Here is a 16,438-nt window from a genome sequence, read left to right on the forward strand (position 1 = left end):
TAAAACCGAACTTGCGTTAACTTTGACATCCCAAAATATTACATAAACACGTCAATATAATGTAAACCCATACAGCAGTCCTGCTACTATATAAAGGACTACACACCTGTTGACTGTTATTTTGAACACCCTTGTAACAAATTAAAAAGTCATTAAACTATTTGACAGGATAACGTGACACGGCACTGTACCCACGACTATTGTTTTGATTATTGTAACAAACTAATGTTTGAATAAGAGACAATTACCCACCACAAATCTTTGCAACCATTGTTTTTAATAGAAAGACTTTTATATTCTTTAAACCAGACAACCAGATGCCAGACATTTTTGGATATATTAAAAAAAAAAGAAAAAAAAAGAAGAACAGAACAAAAAAAATGACACAAAATGGAATTATATGGTTTAGACTGTGTGGATTTAGTGGTCTCATATACAATACAATTTATTTTCATCGCCAAAAAGTGCAAATTCTCAAAAAAAATCACCTATATTCCCCCTCCCCTGCAGCTTCCAACAGATATGGACTGACAGACTGCTACGCTAAGAAAAAAACCTTTGTGAAGAGAGAAAGGAGTTATTAAAAAAAAAAAAAAAAAAAGCAAACTCGCACTGAATCACACGGCGGCTGCACTCTGCGGGTTAAAACGTTCGATGGCGTTGCACTTTCTGACCGCCCTCCATTCAATTAGTGATGCCGCCGGAGCAGGTGCCCTTGTTGTGATGCACACAGCGGGGCGTGGTCAGATGTGCAACAAGGAAGAACGTTTTAACACGCAAAGAAGAGCAACAGTTTCTGTGATTGTGTGTTTACAATTAATGTCCATGTTTGAGAATTGGGACATTTTCTGCCATTTTAAATGTACATCAGAAAACAAACTCTGTAAAGGATTATCATAATAATCACAATTACAAATCAATCTATTATAAATAGTCTATTTCTTTCTCTCCCAAGTCAAAACCATTTACTCAACTATGGATTTATTGAATGTTTATCATGATCAATATCACTCTATTAATCTTGATTTGACAAAGATGTTAAGGCCAAAAATTTGTTTCTGTACTGATTTGCAAAAGTGTAATGATGGTCGTTTGGCCATTTCATCCGTCTTTCATAATCATTTAAGCTCTATATGGATACCAGATCCAGCCTTTTAACTACAGACAGGGCGTTATTGCAGACAAAAAAAAGATTCTGCAGTGGATACAACACTGCATGTTTAACATTCAGCACAGCTAGCCTTCTCAGAAAGCTTTGCAACTGCTATACAGGTTTCTTTTTCAAGAAAAGGAGTCTCCCAAAAATGAGATCAAATGACCTTTCTCCCGACGAGATCTGAGACAGAAAGCAGAGAGCAGGTTGGGGCAGGTCCGTCCAGAGCCCCCTGCCTTTGTGTGACTATGCAATAAGCTGCATATAACAGGTATGGTGGTAGTACAACAGAGATGTGTGTGTTCATGTCCAGATGAGGCGGCAGCTCGAACCACCTTCAATCCAAATATTCAAGTTTTTTTTTCATTTTCATCAAATTGTTTTTTGTTTTTTTGCATTTAAATAATCATCTGCACTGAGAAAAACATCAACAGGAACAACAAAAATAACAACAATAGTGATAACCATAAAATAAAAGCACACAAAATTCAGGATGGCCGTTTCGCAAAGTGCTTTTGTTACAATCGCAGAAGCTGAAAAAAGGCAGTTGGATAGCGGGACACCAAGGGGGGTCTTTTAAACCAGCAGTTCTCAAACTGTTTGGGGCCAGGGACCCCCTTAAAGGGGAGGATATGTTCCCTATTAATCGTAACACCGATTAAAGCATATATGTTTACCACCATTTGTACTCGTAGATGCTAAACAATTTGTATTCCAAAACCCCAGAAACACATTTCAATTTGAATCATTTTAAGATAAGGTAAGATAAGATCATTCTTTATTCGTCCCACGGCAGGGAAATTTGCAATGTTTTGAATGTTTATAACACTGATATTTCTTCTTTCATCTTTACATATGCACTTTTTAATGATACAGCACAATTTTATCATTTATAGCTAATTATTTGGCGGACCCCCTGACAGAGTGTCATGGACCCCTGGGGATCCCCAGACCCAATTTTGAGAATCACTGTTTTAAACTGTCTGTCTGTCACACAGTGGAGGGATAGCGAGACTAGACGCACTGACTGAAACAGCCAACTAGTAAAAAAGTTGACCATTTCGTGCTGCCGTCTGCATCCTTTACACCTGCCGAAAAACTCCAATCACAGTATGAAGTTATGGAATGTGTCCTAAATTAGGTTCAGGTGACTGAAAACTGAAATTCTTCCTCCGCACCTCATCCAATCTCCCCTCTCCCTCCTCTCCCCTCCTGACGACTCCCCTGCTGAGGGTGTGTGATCTTTGATCAAAGGCCAGTCGGCAGCAAAGATGTAGAAGTCCGGAGAGAGAGAGAGGGAGAGAGCGATGGGAGAAGAGAGTAAGAGAACCTCCCCCCCTCCTCCTCCTCCTCCGTGCTTTTCCAACCCCATCTCCTTTCAAAAAATGTTACAGTCTGACTAATAAGACTGAATCTCCAGTGGCTTCCTTCCCTCCAACAAACAATTCACCGGATCAATATTAGATGGAGAGATAGGGCTGGTCACAGCCACTTTACAACGAGGGAACTGTTCCTGCTTTTATATCTTTCTGGGAACTATTATGTTAAATATCGGTACGAAAAGCGAATACGGAGACTTGGAGGGTGATTAGACATAACTTAGCAGACATTGAAACCCAATGCATAGCAGTGTATTTTCCACCTGAGTTACATAGAGACAAAAGAGATCAGCCAACGCTCGCATTGTTGTGAAACTGGCGTGACCTCCTTTGTGTTACAATTCTTATCATATTGTGGCCATGCAATTCCTACCAGCTTAGAGCAGTGGTTCTCAACCAGCGGTCCGGGGACCTCCAGGGGTCCTTGAGGGAGTTCCAGGGGTTCCCCAGAAAAAATGGGGTTTATTTGCACTATTTAATTCACTATAGAAGTGAGCCCAATGTGAATAAGAGACATGAGAGTGACTATTCGGATCATAGGATTCATTTTCCCCCACTGTTGACTATAAAATGATGGTCTTAATCATATCTAACAACCAAAATCTCTTCAGGTGGAGGTCCCTGAAGCGATATCTTATAAATGTAGGGGCCATTTACACAGAAAAGGTTGAGAACCACTGACTTAGAGGACCAACGCTGAACCCTTGCTCAGCAAATAGTCCCATCACCTGGGGCTTTCTAACCTCATCCCTGAAAAACAAACATCCAGCTTTCCCCCCTACCACCCGTATTAAATCCTCCTCCCTCCCTGTATGCCAACCTTTGCATCCCCAGAGACTGAGAGAGACTCCAAGTGCAAACTGTCCCCACTCGGCTGAGAGCAGCCAACAGACAGCAGCCTGGCCCCTCTGAAGGACCCAGGGCTGTCTGTGTAAGTGCCAGAGCCACGCTGCGCATAGTGCCGTACTGCATATGCTGCGCTCAGCTTGCTGTGCATCAAGAGCCTGATGGAAAACACGAAAAAAAAAAAAAAAAAGTGCAAGAAAATGACGAAGCAAAGCGAATAGTCTGCCGCCACGAATCTCAAATATTAACAGTCACCCCGTCCTGCTTCTTCGCTTGATTATTTACAGTTAGAATTGTTATCATAGTTGTTGGTCGTCTTTGTTTTATGGCCTTCTCAGATAGATTCACCAAAACTCTTTGATAACAGCATAGGAACGAAACAAAACAAAAAAACATATCAAGGTCAATTTGGAAAAACACTTGCAATGAAGTGAGACTGTCTCAGTGTAGCCTGGGTCAGAGTAACCTTAGTCTGGGGCTGAGGCTGGCGTCACACAAGAGGATCCGCAGAGGCTGACAGAGACAAAGCTCTAAAGTAGTGACATTATTATGAATTTATTCATGTCTAAATGATCAATTTCAGTACCGAGCCAATCAGCTTTTACTATAGAGTGCTGCAGGAATGAGTCCCAATACCTGGAAATGAGTTAGCATGTTAGCACTTCTGGTTCCCTCCTCTGGAAGTCAATGGGTTTTTAGTTAGAGGCCTGAAATAAGGTCTGTGGTTAACACAAGCTTCAGAGAGTTTAACGTTTTGTTCTACGACATAACATACATCAATAAAAACTCCACTTGTGAATTTTGAAGCCTTTATGTGTTTTAAAAAAAGTCGGTTGCAAGTGGCTAAATGAGACTACTGGTTGTCTTCAAATGGGGTCGTGTTTACGAGTACATATGAACGCTCCCCTCTTGTGGTATTCATGACCTCGTAAGTGGAACGTTTCTGAAAGCTCAGAGTTCACGACTTGTGACGTGTTTGTTGATGTTGTCGGAAATGGCGAAGGCCATGGAAGTAAATTTTTCGGTGCATAATAAGTTAATATATTGTAATTTAATCGTTTATTGTTTCTCTTTGTAATTTTATAATATGTCTGAGGAAAATGCTGATATTCCAAACAGCCTCATCTTTTTCCTCTGTCATTATGCCTTTACATTTCCTGCTTTACGTTACCCACTTGCTAGCTTGCTAAATTGTTAGCCTCTGTGGCTTCTAGACGCCGACAGCAACGGTAATTTTGACGTTGCTGAGCAGCGGTGTTCTCACGACTTATTAGACGGCTTTGTTGAATACTCGATTCTGATTGGTCAATCACTGCGTTCTATACGGCCTGTTATTTCTTTATAGCAGACTGTTGCTATGTATAACAGACCGTTCCTATGGGCGCAGTTCTAATGCACAGCGAGCAGGTCATTGTTGTGAAAGAAACTCCGAGAAGGCGATGAGAGACCCCTCCGCTTCCCGTCGGGGTGTGGCATCATCATCTCGTCTCTTTCACAACAATGACCAGCTCGCTGTGCATTATCCCTTACTTAACCACTTGAACGCCAATCATATCGCGTACACGACTTCCCATGTTGTAAACAAAGAGCTCACGAGTTTCATTTGAAGGCACCATACTCGACGTCATCACGCCGACTCGTCCGCCTTTACAGCCTCGTTGTGTTTACTCGTGCGACCGTGGTGTAGTTTGTTTATAACCTAACGTTAGCTTTTTACTTCTGGCGATTGCATTCACAAAAATCATAAAAGTGGTGTTCATTTGTGGAGATTATCTTATGGAACAAAACATGTAAGTATCATAAACATAAACAGAGCTGATTTTCCACAGAAATAGAAAAATCACATTGTTTTTTTTGTCGAGGGAACCCAGGGCGATGCTAGCTTCCTAGCTGGCCTACAAAAATACGTCATTCCTGCAGCACTCTATTTGGTTTTAAAATATGAAGAAGAAGTTGTGAGTTTTGTCAGCTCCTGCCCACGTAAGGCACACTGCCGGCCCTTGATGTCTGCGCTGTCCACCTGGTGGGAGTGAGCCTCAGCCCCGAACTGCACAATACAACTGTCTGGAAACATTAAATAAAAAAAAACAAGCTTAGTGCTGCTCAGACGAGGCCACAGAGTCCCAGTCTGCTTCAGCGAGAGAACATTTAAATTCAATTAACTGAAACCATCCAGTTCAGCTATCATCAAAATAACAGTGTTCAACAATAACAATGTTTTTTTCATTATCATTTCATATCATTATTCATCAGCTGACTGAACATGAGACATAAAAATCCCATCATCATCATCATCTAAAATTTTAAAAGAACTGGATTCAACATCTCTGGCACCTGCACACACAGTTACATCTCAGCCTTCAGACCAGGACAAATGGTTTCGGAGAGGCTTTTTCTACTTTATAAGTGCCTAAATGTTGTACATTTGGAATATTTCTTAACATGATTTGCTGTTATCACACCATTTATAGTGTCCATCAAAAGTCCTCTTTTCAAGAGCCTTCAGATTCAACAATAAAACTCTATTAATCCAACATGAGATTGGTAGCTTAAAATGTCCAACGACTTGAATGCAAGCCATTTCTTCTCCTTTGGTATTTGTTGTTGTTGGACGTCTGTATATTTCTTAATATACTGTACATGATTATTTCTATGGAGGGCTTGGATGGACTCTTTAAGAGACCATTGAGTATTAACCACACTGCTCTGTGCTCATGGAAACTCGCAGGCCGTTCTGAGGTCTCCTGCCCTTCTCCCATAAGCAGGACAAGGACATTAAACATTAGTGCAAACTTTTGCTCCCTCAGCTAAAGCACCATTTCCAGTGCTATCAGGCTTTATATCCATAACCCCACCCAAGCACCCGTTTACCCCACCCTCCTGGCACAGCAACCCAAAAAACCGTAACCCCCAACGCACGCACTCACACATACACTCACACACACACACGCACGCACGCACAGCCATGTAAAATCGTTAGAAAAAAAAAGTAGCAACAACACGTTATTTTAAGAAAAGTGTAGACAGACAGAAAAAAAACTATACATCCTTAAACCTCTGATTCTATCGTCCACAAGGATACAAAGAGCGAGAGAAAGCAAACTCAAGTAAATATCTGTTTGATTTCACACACGTTTCTGCATATGTATTCAAGAGGAGGGCATCTGTGTGTGTGGCTTAGTCAGGGAGGCCCAGTCCGGATAAATTATATCTATCTATCTATATCTATCTCTAAGAAGATTGAGGGCAAAAAAGCTTTGGTTAATCAACAAACAACATAAGACTTTTGGGGGAAATATTAAGGTCCAAAGCAACACGTTTTAAGATGGCAAACAGGTCTCACCTTCTGCCACATCAACACAAAATTGCTTTACGTGGTCCATACCAAGTACCGCTACATAAAGATCACATACCCAGCTTGCACCGCCGGTGGGAGTCAAACTGTGCATTAATAAACCCCATCTATATCATAACGGAGAAGCAAAAATAGAAACTAAAGCTCTCAAGACCGAGCCAACAACTGTCAACGACCAACGAGGGTAAACAAAGAGCTATGCAAATCTGCACCGAGAGAGCCGTGAAGTAAACAAGCAACTGTCCGATGAGTTGTTTAACAATATTCTGCTTCCGCGGTACCGTGGAACCTATTATCACCGCGGCTCCTCGGAGAACACGTGTAGTTATGAGAGTAGCTGGTGAACAGATGGGGCAAAGTTTGTTTATCCAAGCTTGTCCTGAGACCCTCCAGCCTGCCAGCCAGTAACAACACATGCACACATGCACACATACACACACGCTCACGCTCACTCACACACACACACACACACACACACACACACACACAGTGCCCTTTCTTCCGCCTCCTCCTCCTCCTCCTAGCCCCTTCCTTTGCATTAAGACATAAAGACAACTCACTAGGTATCAGCAACTTCAAGTTCAATCAGTTACATGGATTAATTTAACTTTTCTTAAGGTCACAAAACTCAACGTGTTTGTATCGGAGCCCACCCGGCGTCTCTTTTAGAGATCTGAACTCGTATATTTCTGTTTTTTTTTGGCAGCTTGTCGTCAAAACCTGAACAAACCCAGCGGAGGAACTTCACCACCGCGGACAGAAGAAGAAAGGACTGATCTCATTTGCAACTTGTTTGTTTCAAAGTACCCGTTTCGCTGACAAAAGTGCCCTCCTCAGTAACAAAGTGCATTCACCACCTGCCTCTCTCCAATTAAGGTGCAAAGGACTGATAGTTGAACTACTGCAGATATTACATGATTGGTTTTGGGGGGGGGGGTGACTCTAAATCACATGCATGTTCTGTTAGGGCTGACCCGAATGCTTCGAAGCTTCAACCGTTGTCATGGTATTCAACCTCCAAATCATTATTCAAAATGCTCCTTTAATTATTATTAGTAGGACTGTCAAAGTTAACGACATAACGCATTAATGCAAATTTGTTTGAACGCAACTTGCGATTTTTAGGTTGTAGCAGGCTCAGTTTTTACTGGAAAACCTCAGGAATTCATTGGTACCAACCATGTCATACTAGCTTGTCATGAAGGAGGTTAAATAACGCTCCAAACTTGCACTAAATTTTTGTGAGGATAAACTGGCACGGCCATTTTCAAAGGGGTCCCTTGACCTCTGACCTCCAGATATGTGAATGTAAATGGGTTCTATGGGTACCCACGAGTCTCCCCTTTACAGATATGCCCACTTTATGATAATCACATGAAGTTTGAAGTCATAGTCAAGTCAGCACACTGACACACTGACAGCTGTTGTTGCCTGTAGGGCTTGAGTTTGCCATGTTATGATTTGAGCATATTTTTTATGCTAAATGCAGTACCTCTGAGGGTTTCTGGACAATACGTTTCATTGTTTTGTGTTATTTGATTTCCAATAATAAATATACACATACATTTGCATAAAGCAAGCATAATTGCCCACTTCCATGTTGATAAGATTATTAAATACTTGACAAATTAAGGTACAATTTGAAGAGATAAAAACTGTGTGATTAATCGTGATTAACTATTTTAATCGATTGACAGCCCTAATTATTAGTTATTCTGAGACGGATGTCACCGTTTGTGTGCGGCAGCAACACTGTCCCGGGTCACTGAAACAGGTGAGATGGGGACCAACAGACAGAAGAACATGTCAGCCTGCTGTGCTGCGCGGTGCCACGAAGCTTTGAATATTATTCATCAAAGCTTCGAAGCTCAAAAAATGGTATTCGGGACAGCCCTAATGTTCTCTCGACTCAAAACGTGCTAGTTAGGAAAACAACATTGGAATTGGAGTACAATAGCACAACTTGAAGAGACTAACAAATCCAGATGCACGGAGTCACTTACAATATTCAAACAGATTTGTCAGCTCTGGTGTTTTCCCCTTCTCTACAGGATACCTGGGTCCAGTGAGCGGAGTGTGTGAGTGTGTGTGTGTGAGCATGTGTGTGAGAGACAGAGAAAGTGCATTGGGGCTGGCAGCTCAGGGTGCATGTTTGAACAGGCTGTGGCTGACTCACACAGTGATGATGTGGCCAGAGCGACCCCGGCTGCCACGCACACACGTGCACAAACACACGGACATATGAACACACTAAACTGCCAGCACCAGGCGTCCTACCCACACTAACACCAGGCTCTAATATAATAATATCCCCTCCAGGCTAGTTCGGGGGCATTAGAGGACTACAGAGGGAGAGAAAAGGCCTGATTTGATCGCCTCCTGCCTGGAAACGTGGCTGAGCTGGGGGAGATTATTTTTTGGAATGCAACAGACATTGTGAGATCCCCCTCCCCTTCCCTTGTTCCCCTCCCCCATCAACCAGCTGCAGCTGTGCTCCTATTTGGCCTCCCAACTTGGACAGGTATTTATTGCTCTCTTCATCATACAGGTTGCCTCACGGTTGTGTGGTCCCTAGGGCAAAGACGATTGGAATAAGCATGATACATAAACCTCCTCTCACTCCCTCCCGAACACCAGCCCACTTCCTTTAAATATACCTCTCTCTCTCTCTCGCTCTGTTGGATATCTTTAGTAAAGCTGTGCAAACATAGAAAAAAAGGTGCTCGTCTATCTCGTCTTCGTACTCTTTGTCATTCTCTCACTCGGGCTCCCTGCCATTCCTTTAACCTGCGGTTGGTTAAATGCTACCCGCGCCTTGTCACACAAGGACCGAAAAAACTGCACAAAGTTTTAAGCACATTCATTCATCCGACCTCCTCATCCTTTGGGCAGGAACTATACAAGTTAAGTGTTAAGTTTAGGACAAAATGGGTGATTCAATGTTTCTTTTTTTTTTTCATCAAACATTCATACAGGTTTTTTTTTCCCGTTCACCCACAAGCTTCACTCTGTGAGAAATATGACATCAAGCCTAAGAGGAAAAACCCGATTGGTAAGTACACCTCAGCATTAAGAGGGGACTAATGTCATATCACCACCTGCTGTATATACATGTATACAATTATAAAGTGTCAAGTACCCGAAGCAGTCAACAAAAAGGAACAACGACAAAAAAAATTAAGACAAAATCAAAAAAAAGAGAAAACAGAAATGCTGAAATTGCAGGGTTGTGAGGGATAAGAGGCAACGTAGTCAAGCCAACAGGTACATTGACGATGGTAGTGCTTTAAAAACACAAACCCTCCACCCCTCATATTCCCGAGTCCTGCAAGAGAAGAGCCCCCATTAAAGTGGATTTGACTCGACGTGAATTTGTTTCTCAATAAGACAAACCATAGACGCATTTTATAGAGTAAGTAACACTTCAATCAAACCCTCGTCTGATTCTTTCTGGAACATTTAGAGAGGAAAAAACTGTTGCATCAAAATTGTGGTGAGTTTTCCTTGCATATGCCATATTGTGGCAATGTTGTTTCTATGGTAACTGTACATTTCAGACCTGCAAAAGAATAGAAAAAGAGTTGTTTTCACTGGGAGGATTTGTCCTCGCTTCACCCGTACAGCAGCCAGAAGATGCTTGATAGACACCTTGCTTAGAGCTTGAAGGCTGTGAGGACAAAACCAATAAAAATCTAAATCAACTGCATAGTTGCTCCGAGTTTCTTTGTATCTATCATACATTTGCCTAAGCACATATGCCAATGTATAAAACCCCTAATATTATAAAGAAAGAAATGGCCCAGAAAGTGGACGTCATGGGTGCATGATTTGAAGCGTTCTTTGCTCTTTTAACAGATAAACCGACTCAAGTGCTTGCAAGTCTACTCCATTTCCTAAAGTAAAAGGAGAAAGAAATATAAAGATTAGATTTTTTGTGACACCCTGATTTGGTTTATAGAGGAATAGTTAGTTGTTTTTTTTAAAAGTTTGCCTTTGTGTGTTTTTTCTCCTCTGTGTTCACTGGCCTGTCTCACAGGCGGTGCAGAGTGACTATGGTGTCCAGCAGTGTCCTTGTCGCCCCTGCATTCTCAGGGCCCTGCCTCCCCCGCAAACTCCTGCAGCTGAGGACTGTGTGCATGGGCTCCAGCAGCCCCCTCCACCTCTGCTGCTGAGGATGCCTCCGAGCGCCGCCGTCCCCTGATGGTACGAGGCCCGGGGCCCGTGTCGGAGCCGGGGCTCAGCAGGGCCAGCGGGGCATCGAGGAGCCCTGGCTCTCGCACCCGAGGCTTTCGGCCTCGACGAGAGGGGATGCCGTTGCAGCCGTCCTTCTTGAGGTGGCGGTGCAGGTGATCCGAGCGTACGAAAGTCTTAAAGCAGCTTGAGCACTGATAGGGGCGCAGGCCGGTGTGTACACGCATGTGGTTCTTCAGGTCGTAGTTGTGAGCAAAGGCAGCTCCACATTGCGTACAAAGGTAAGGCTTCTCTCCTGTATGCTTCCGCATATGAACCTTGAGCTTGTCCTGCCTGGAAGAAAGAAAAATAAACAAAATCACAAACAGAATACACAGACAACAAGTCTCTGTCAAAACCGAGTATATGTCTGGACCATGTATGGCCAGTCTGTGAATTTGTGAATTGTTAAACAAATAGTCAGTGGTCATGTCTATAATGTTAAATCCAGCGTTACATGTCCACCAGGTCCGGCAAGGACACTAGGGGACGTGCAGCTCAACTCAACTGGCTGTTCAAGTGATGACGTACCCTATCACGTAATACACCTGATTGGTCCCCAGAGTATAGATATAGTACCAAAGAACGTATATAGCCAAGAGGTTAAAGTCACTTGGTCGTTCCATTGCAACATCAGCGCCCAGCAGCAAAGCTACGCTTCCGCCATTTTGGACTGAAAGCAACTAGCAGACGGCAGTAAAACGTCCGCCTAAAAAGTGCCGTACAAAAGTAAAACAAAATTATTTCTATTCTATTGTTATATTCTACCAAAACAGCAAAGAGACAAAACTCTGGCGCTTTTTTGACAACAAACTGAAAACGCTTGTTATATTTATAATAATTTATTATTCAACACAGGCTATTTCAGTAGAATATGACAATAGAATAGAAATAATTTTGTTTTACTTTTGTACTGGCGTCCAGTAGTCGCTTTCAGTCGAAAAAGGCGGAAGCGTAGGTTTGCTGCTGGGCGCTGATGTTGCAATGGATCGAACAATTGGCAATACACGTTCTTTGCCTTGGTTTTCTGCTTGCCGTTTCAAACAGGAAACAACATGTCTGCCTGCTCGTAAACTTTCTGTTATTCTGTCTAAACAATCCACCGAAATCTACTTCTGAAAATATTTTAAGCAATAAATAGGCCATGACACTGCTGAATCTCGTTTCATTTTAAATCTAGATCGTCTAGTTTCACAGCTTGGTCCAAGTTTCGGGAGCTGGACGCGTCACGCTGGACGGGCTCATCTGTAAGACGGACTGCTCCCAACTTATCATTTTGAAAGAGCAACGGCCAATGAGGAAACTCCAACACTCGGCCGACCAATCATGTAACTTCATCACTCAGTGACAGACTTTTGCGTTTGTAGGGCTGGCCCTCTGTGGTCCAGCCAAAGAAATTGCACTACAGGATCAGCTCATACCTATCTGAATACACTCAGGTTGTCTTTTCAGCCTCAGTTACAAATCAGGCTATGTAATATAATTTACAAATATATAATGAACTCAAAATACATTAATAATTCTCATAAAGTGTTCAGCTTAATAAGCTTTGGATGGTTTTATTTCCTATTAAACAGCCATCTTTTGGATCTCTTCCAACGGGATTATTCTGTGAGGGCAGCCAGGCCAACTGAGGAGAAGCCATAAACTTTACATCTTTATCTGTGTAATTGCACACAAGAGCACAACTGTGGACGGACGAGAAGGCTCAACGTTCACTGTGTCAGTTGGCACTTTTACGATTTCTGTTAACTTTTCTTTGAGGACGGCACCGTAACAATTGACAGATTGCAAAAAAAATGTGTTTTGTGAATAGAAAAAGAGGACTTAGATGTCCTCTGCAGCTGAAAACTTGATGTTTATCGTTGAGTATTAGTGAATTATAGATGAGTCTGTAAATTTAGCAGTCTAGTTCTATCCCCACGAGCCGTAATTTGTCACTTCTAAGAATATCAAATAGCTCATATAGAAGACTTACTTTTCCAAATACAACAATCACACTCTGGTCAAAACAAGACCAAACTAAGACTTGACTTCTCCAAATCTAACATAATGTCACTACATCCTGGAACATTTTTTACTCTGCGCTGGTGGTACTGTACACCGCAGCCCACTAAACTTTATCAGGCTGCCTTAGACTTCATCTGACTCTTGTCCCTCCCTCCCCCCTTTAGCCCTTACTATCTCTCCAGCTCCCGAGCTCTTTAATCGTCTAACCCTTCTGCACTCGGGGCAGAGGGCTTCTAAACAAACAAGCGTAGTTAAGACAACTCTTATTACACACATGCCATGTAAGTGGATTAGCTGTCATACAGGCAAACAAATAAGCTCACTGCGACCCTTACTGTACCAGTCTGTGCCCTAAATATAAAAATGAACAAAGAAACATGTACATAAGTGAGGTGAAACACACACATGCGTGCGTACACACAGAGGCCGAAGCCGAACACTGACAGAGGTGAATTATTTAAAGGACAGGAGTGATTTATTACCGTGCGAGGCACACTCTTAACCCTGATCAAACAGGATTAAGATTACAATACCCCCTTCCCACTGCCGGTCGAATTTAGCTAGAAGGCAAATTCAGATTGGTCTTCCCTACATGCCATGCCAGCAGAGGTTCTGGGTATTTCTAGCCCTACTGCATCTATTTCCAGCACAAGTCCACTGATTAATTAATTAAAGGAATAATTTCAAGGAAAGGCCAGGACTCCTAAATACAGGGAAACCATGTTCAGTCAAGTCCACTGCTGCAGAGCCGCCACATTTATCTGAGCGGTACATGGCAGATTTCATTAGAGAGGTAAAGGAGTGACAGCGAGAGAAAGAGAGAGAAGGGGTGGTGTAACTACTCTGCCGCGGGCAATAATCAACATAACCAGAGATCAAAAGTTCAAATTACTGCATTGGAGCACATAGAGCACCATCCAGGGCCTGTAATCCCCCTCTGTATCAGAGCACAGCACTTTATAGCAGCCCTCCACTAGATAACACCGCCATGGCACAGCCTTCTTTTATAGGACCCCTATGTTAAACTTCCAGGACTTTGCTATGACGGTTGTCACAATAAAACAGACCTTTATAACCTTTACAATCTGACCCCCTCTCTCACAGAGCTGGAATATTCTACATGTCGTTTAGGGATACTCGGTAAGTCCATGATCAAGGTAAACATTTCACTAACTGCCTCCTTAATGCAAAGCTAAGTTGGTTAGCGCTAATGCTCCTGGCTTTGTGGTGTCTCCCACTGCTGGGCGATTTGTCCGCAGTGCCAAGACCGAGACTGTTAGTACATGTGACACGGGGTAGTCACTTCATTAATTGGGCTTACCTGGTAAAGCGCACTTTGCAGATGGCGCATTCATAAGGTTTCTCTCCCGTGTGTGTTCGGATGTGGCGGGGTAGCTTGCCTGCTCCTTGAATGACCTTGGAGCATATGGGGCATTTCTGGAAGGCCTTAGAGCGCATCTTCCTCTCGCCTCCACCTCCTCCTCCTCCACCTCCTCCTCCTCTTTCTCCTCCTCCACCCCCGCTGGCTCTCTCTCCCACCCCCCTCTCTCCTCCTCCTCCTCTGTCTGGGCCTGTTCTGCCCCGTGATAACCAGAGCGGCGGCACTCCCTGTGTCACGGCAGCAGAAGCTGGATCCTCGTTCTGCGTGCTGTTAAAATAATTCAAGTAAAATTCCATGTCGGGGTCATCCCCATCTCCCTGTTCCTCCCCGGTTGTTGCACGCTCCTTCTGCCTCTCGATGGAGTCCATCATCTGCTGCAGGAGGGCACTGGCCGAACCCCTCTCCCTCGCAGTCGCCTCCCTGCCTCCATCTTCCATTTCCGTGTCCTGCCCCAGCCTGGACTCAGGGGGGAGGTAGAAGTGCCCATTTTGCGATGATGGGTGGTAAGATGACCCCGGGCTCGCTCCGTTCCCATGCACCGCCTCCCCGTCCTCATCTTCCTCATCGTCCTCGTCATCATCATCCGGCTCCTGTGTGGGGGCCTGGGCCAAGGCGAGGGCCAGGGGGGAGTAGTACTCACCGGGGCCAGCGGGAGCCCCGTTGCTAGGGGCCCCACCGTTGCCGTGAATAAAGTGCAGGTGCGTGGGCAGGTCCCTGAGCTCTGGTGTGCTGCAGCTGCTGCTCCAGTGCGGCCCTTTCTGGAAGTACTCCAGGTACTCCCGGGCACGCACCCGGTTCCCCTGCTCCCTGCCTCCTCTGCCCTTCCCCTCCTCATCTTCATCTTCTTCTCTTCGCTCACTGCCCGCCTAGTGAAACATGACAGGGAACAAAGAGAGTGAGTGCAGGTGAAACTTAATGTCATTGAAAGTTTGCCCAAAAAAAGAAAGGGGAAGACGAGGAGAAAGAGAGACACAGAAGTACAGTAGTCATTTAGAAAAGAAAAAACTATATAAGAAACAACTTCCTAAAGCACATCAGCTAAGGTGAAGTCTGACGAGAAAGACCTGAAGTTCTATCAGCATAGGCAGATCACTCTCTGGGTATCCTGGATGCACACCCAGGGGTTCATTATGAGTACATGCATGTGCATATCACAGCTACTCTTGATTATGTTGAAGTGTAGCTGCGATGTGCTGTGTCTATAGTTGGAGAAATAGCATGCTGTCCTTCCACACACACTATTGGCTCAGAATGAGTAAGTGCTGAACTCAAAGGCTGTGGGCGTGTGTGAGAGAGACTGATAAAGGCCATGATGTAAGCTTGAATATGCTGACTATTGTATGAAGGGGTTGGTATGAAGACCAGCATGAACTGCATCTTAAGGCCCTGACACACCGAGCCAAAGGTCGGCCGTCGGACAGTTTGGGGCCGTCGGTGTGCGTCTGTCGGCCTAGTTTTTGCGGTGTGTCCCGCCCCGTCGGCTCTAGTCTGCCTGTGACTGAGGTTTTTCGACTGATTCAGCATGTTGAATCGGCGGCGGAGCCCATCAGTGAGAGAAATCACTCTGATTGGCTATTCAGCTTAAGCATCTTTCATCTCATCTCATCTGATCATTTCAATACACAGATATTTTCACAACAACATGGCCATCTGGAATGAAGCTAAGTGGTGAGTGACAATGGTCGGCAAACGCCGCTTTGTTTCATGTACATATCATAACAAGGGCTTGTATATCCGCCGTCCTCGGTCTTCAAGTTTCCCTTTTTTGAATGATGAATACAGACTAACGCCACCTGCTGATGTGGAGAGTTATTTCCTCTCACGCAGGAGCAGAACGTACGTGCTAACTGCCCGTCAGCTGTAGTCTTTGCGGCGTGTTCAAGTGCAACTTGTCGGCCAAGACAAAGGCAACGTGAGGCGACGCAACAGTCGGCCTTCATCGCCGCTAGTTCTTTGATGTCAACTCGGTGTGTCTGGGCCTTTAGATAGTCTGTAAGGGTTGGGTCTTTCAGAGTTTGTAGCGGGCTCTTAAAGATAAAGTGAAGATGCTGGTATCGTATGAAACCAGAACACCTGAGGAATCC

At 44.0% G+C, this 16,438-nt stretch overlaps 1 protein-coding gene across 4 annotated transcripts in view; it reads right to left on the bottom strand.

Annotated features, from left to right (window-relative positions):
• Nucleotides 1-256: 256 nt before the first annotated feature.
• The window catches only part of zbtb7a (zinc finger and BTB domain containing 7a), a 35,911-nt gene continuing 19,729 nt past the window's right edge, over nucleotides 257-16,438 (bottom strand). For all 4 annotated transcript variants that reach the window (XM_074635778.1, XM_074635775.1, XM_074635776.1 and 1 more), the window contains exons 3-4: nucleotides 14,295-15,220; nucleotides 257-11,257 (exon numbers count right to left, since the gene is read on the bottom strand). In XM_074635778.1, coding sequence (XP_074491879.1) covers nucleotides 10,822-11,257; nucleotides 14,295-15,220 — 1,362 coding nt within the window. In that variant the 3' untranslated portion in view covers nucleotides 257-10,821. The remainder of the gene's footprint in view (nucleotides 11,258-14,294; nucleotides 15,221-16,438) is intronic.

The sequence above is a fragment of the Sebastes fasciatus genome, chromosome 5 (assembly GCF_043250625.1).
Source record: "Sebastes fasciatus isolate fSebFas1 chromosome 5, fSebFas1.pri, whole genome shotgun sequence".
Taxonomy (NCBI): Eukaryota; Metazoa; Chordata; class Actinopteri; order Perciformes; family Sebastidae; genus Sebastes; species Sebastes fasciatus.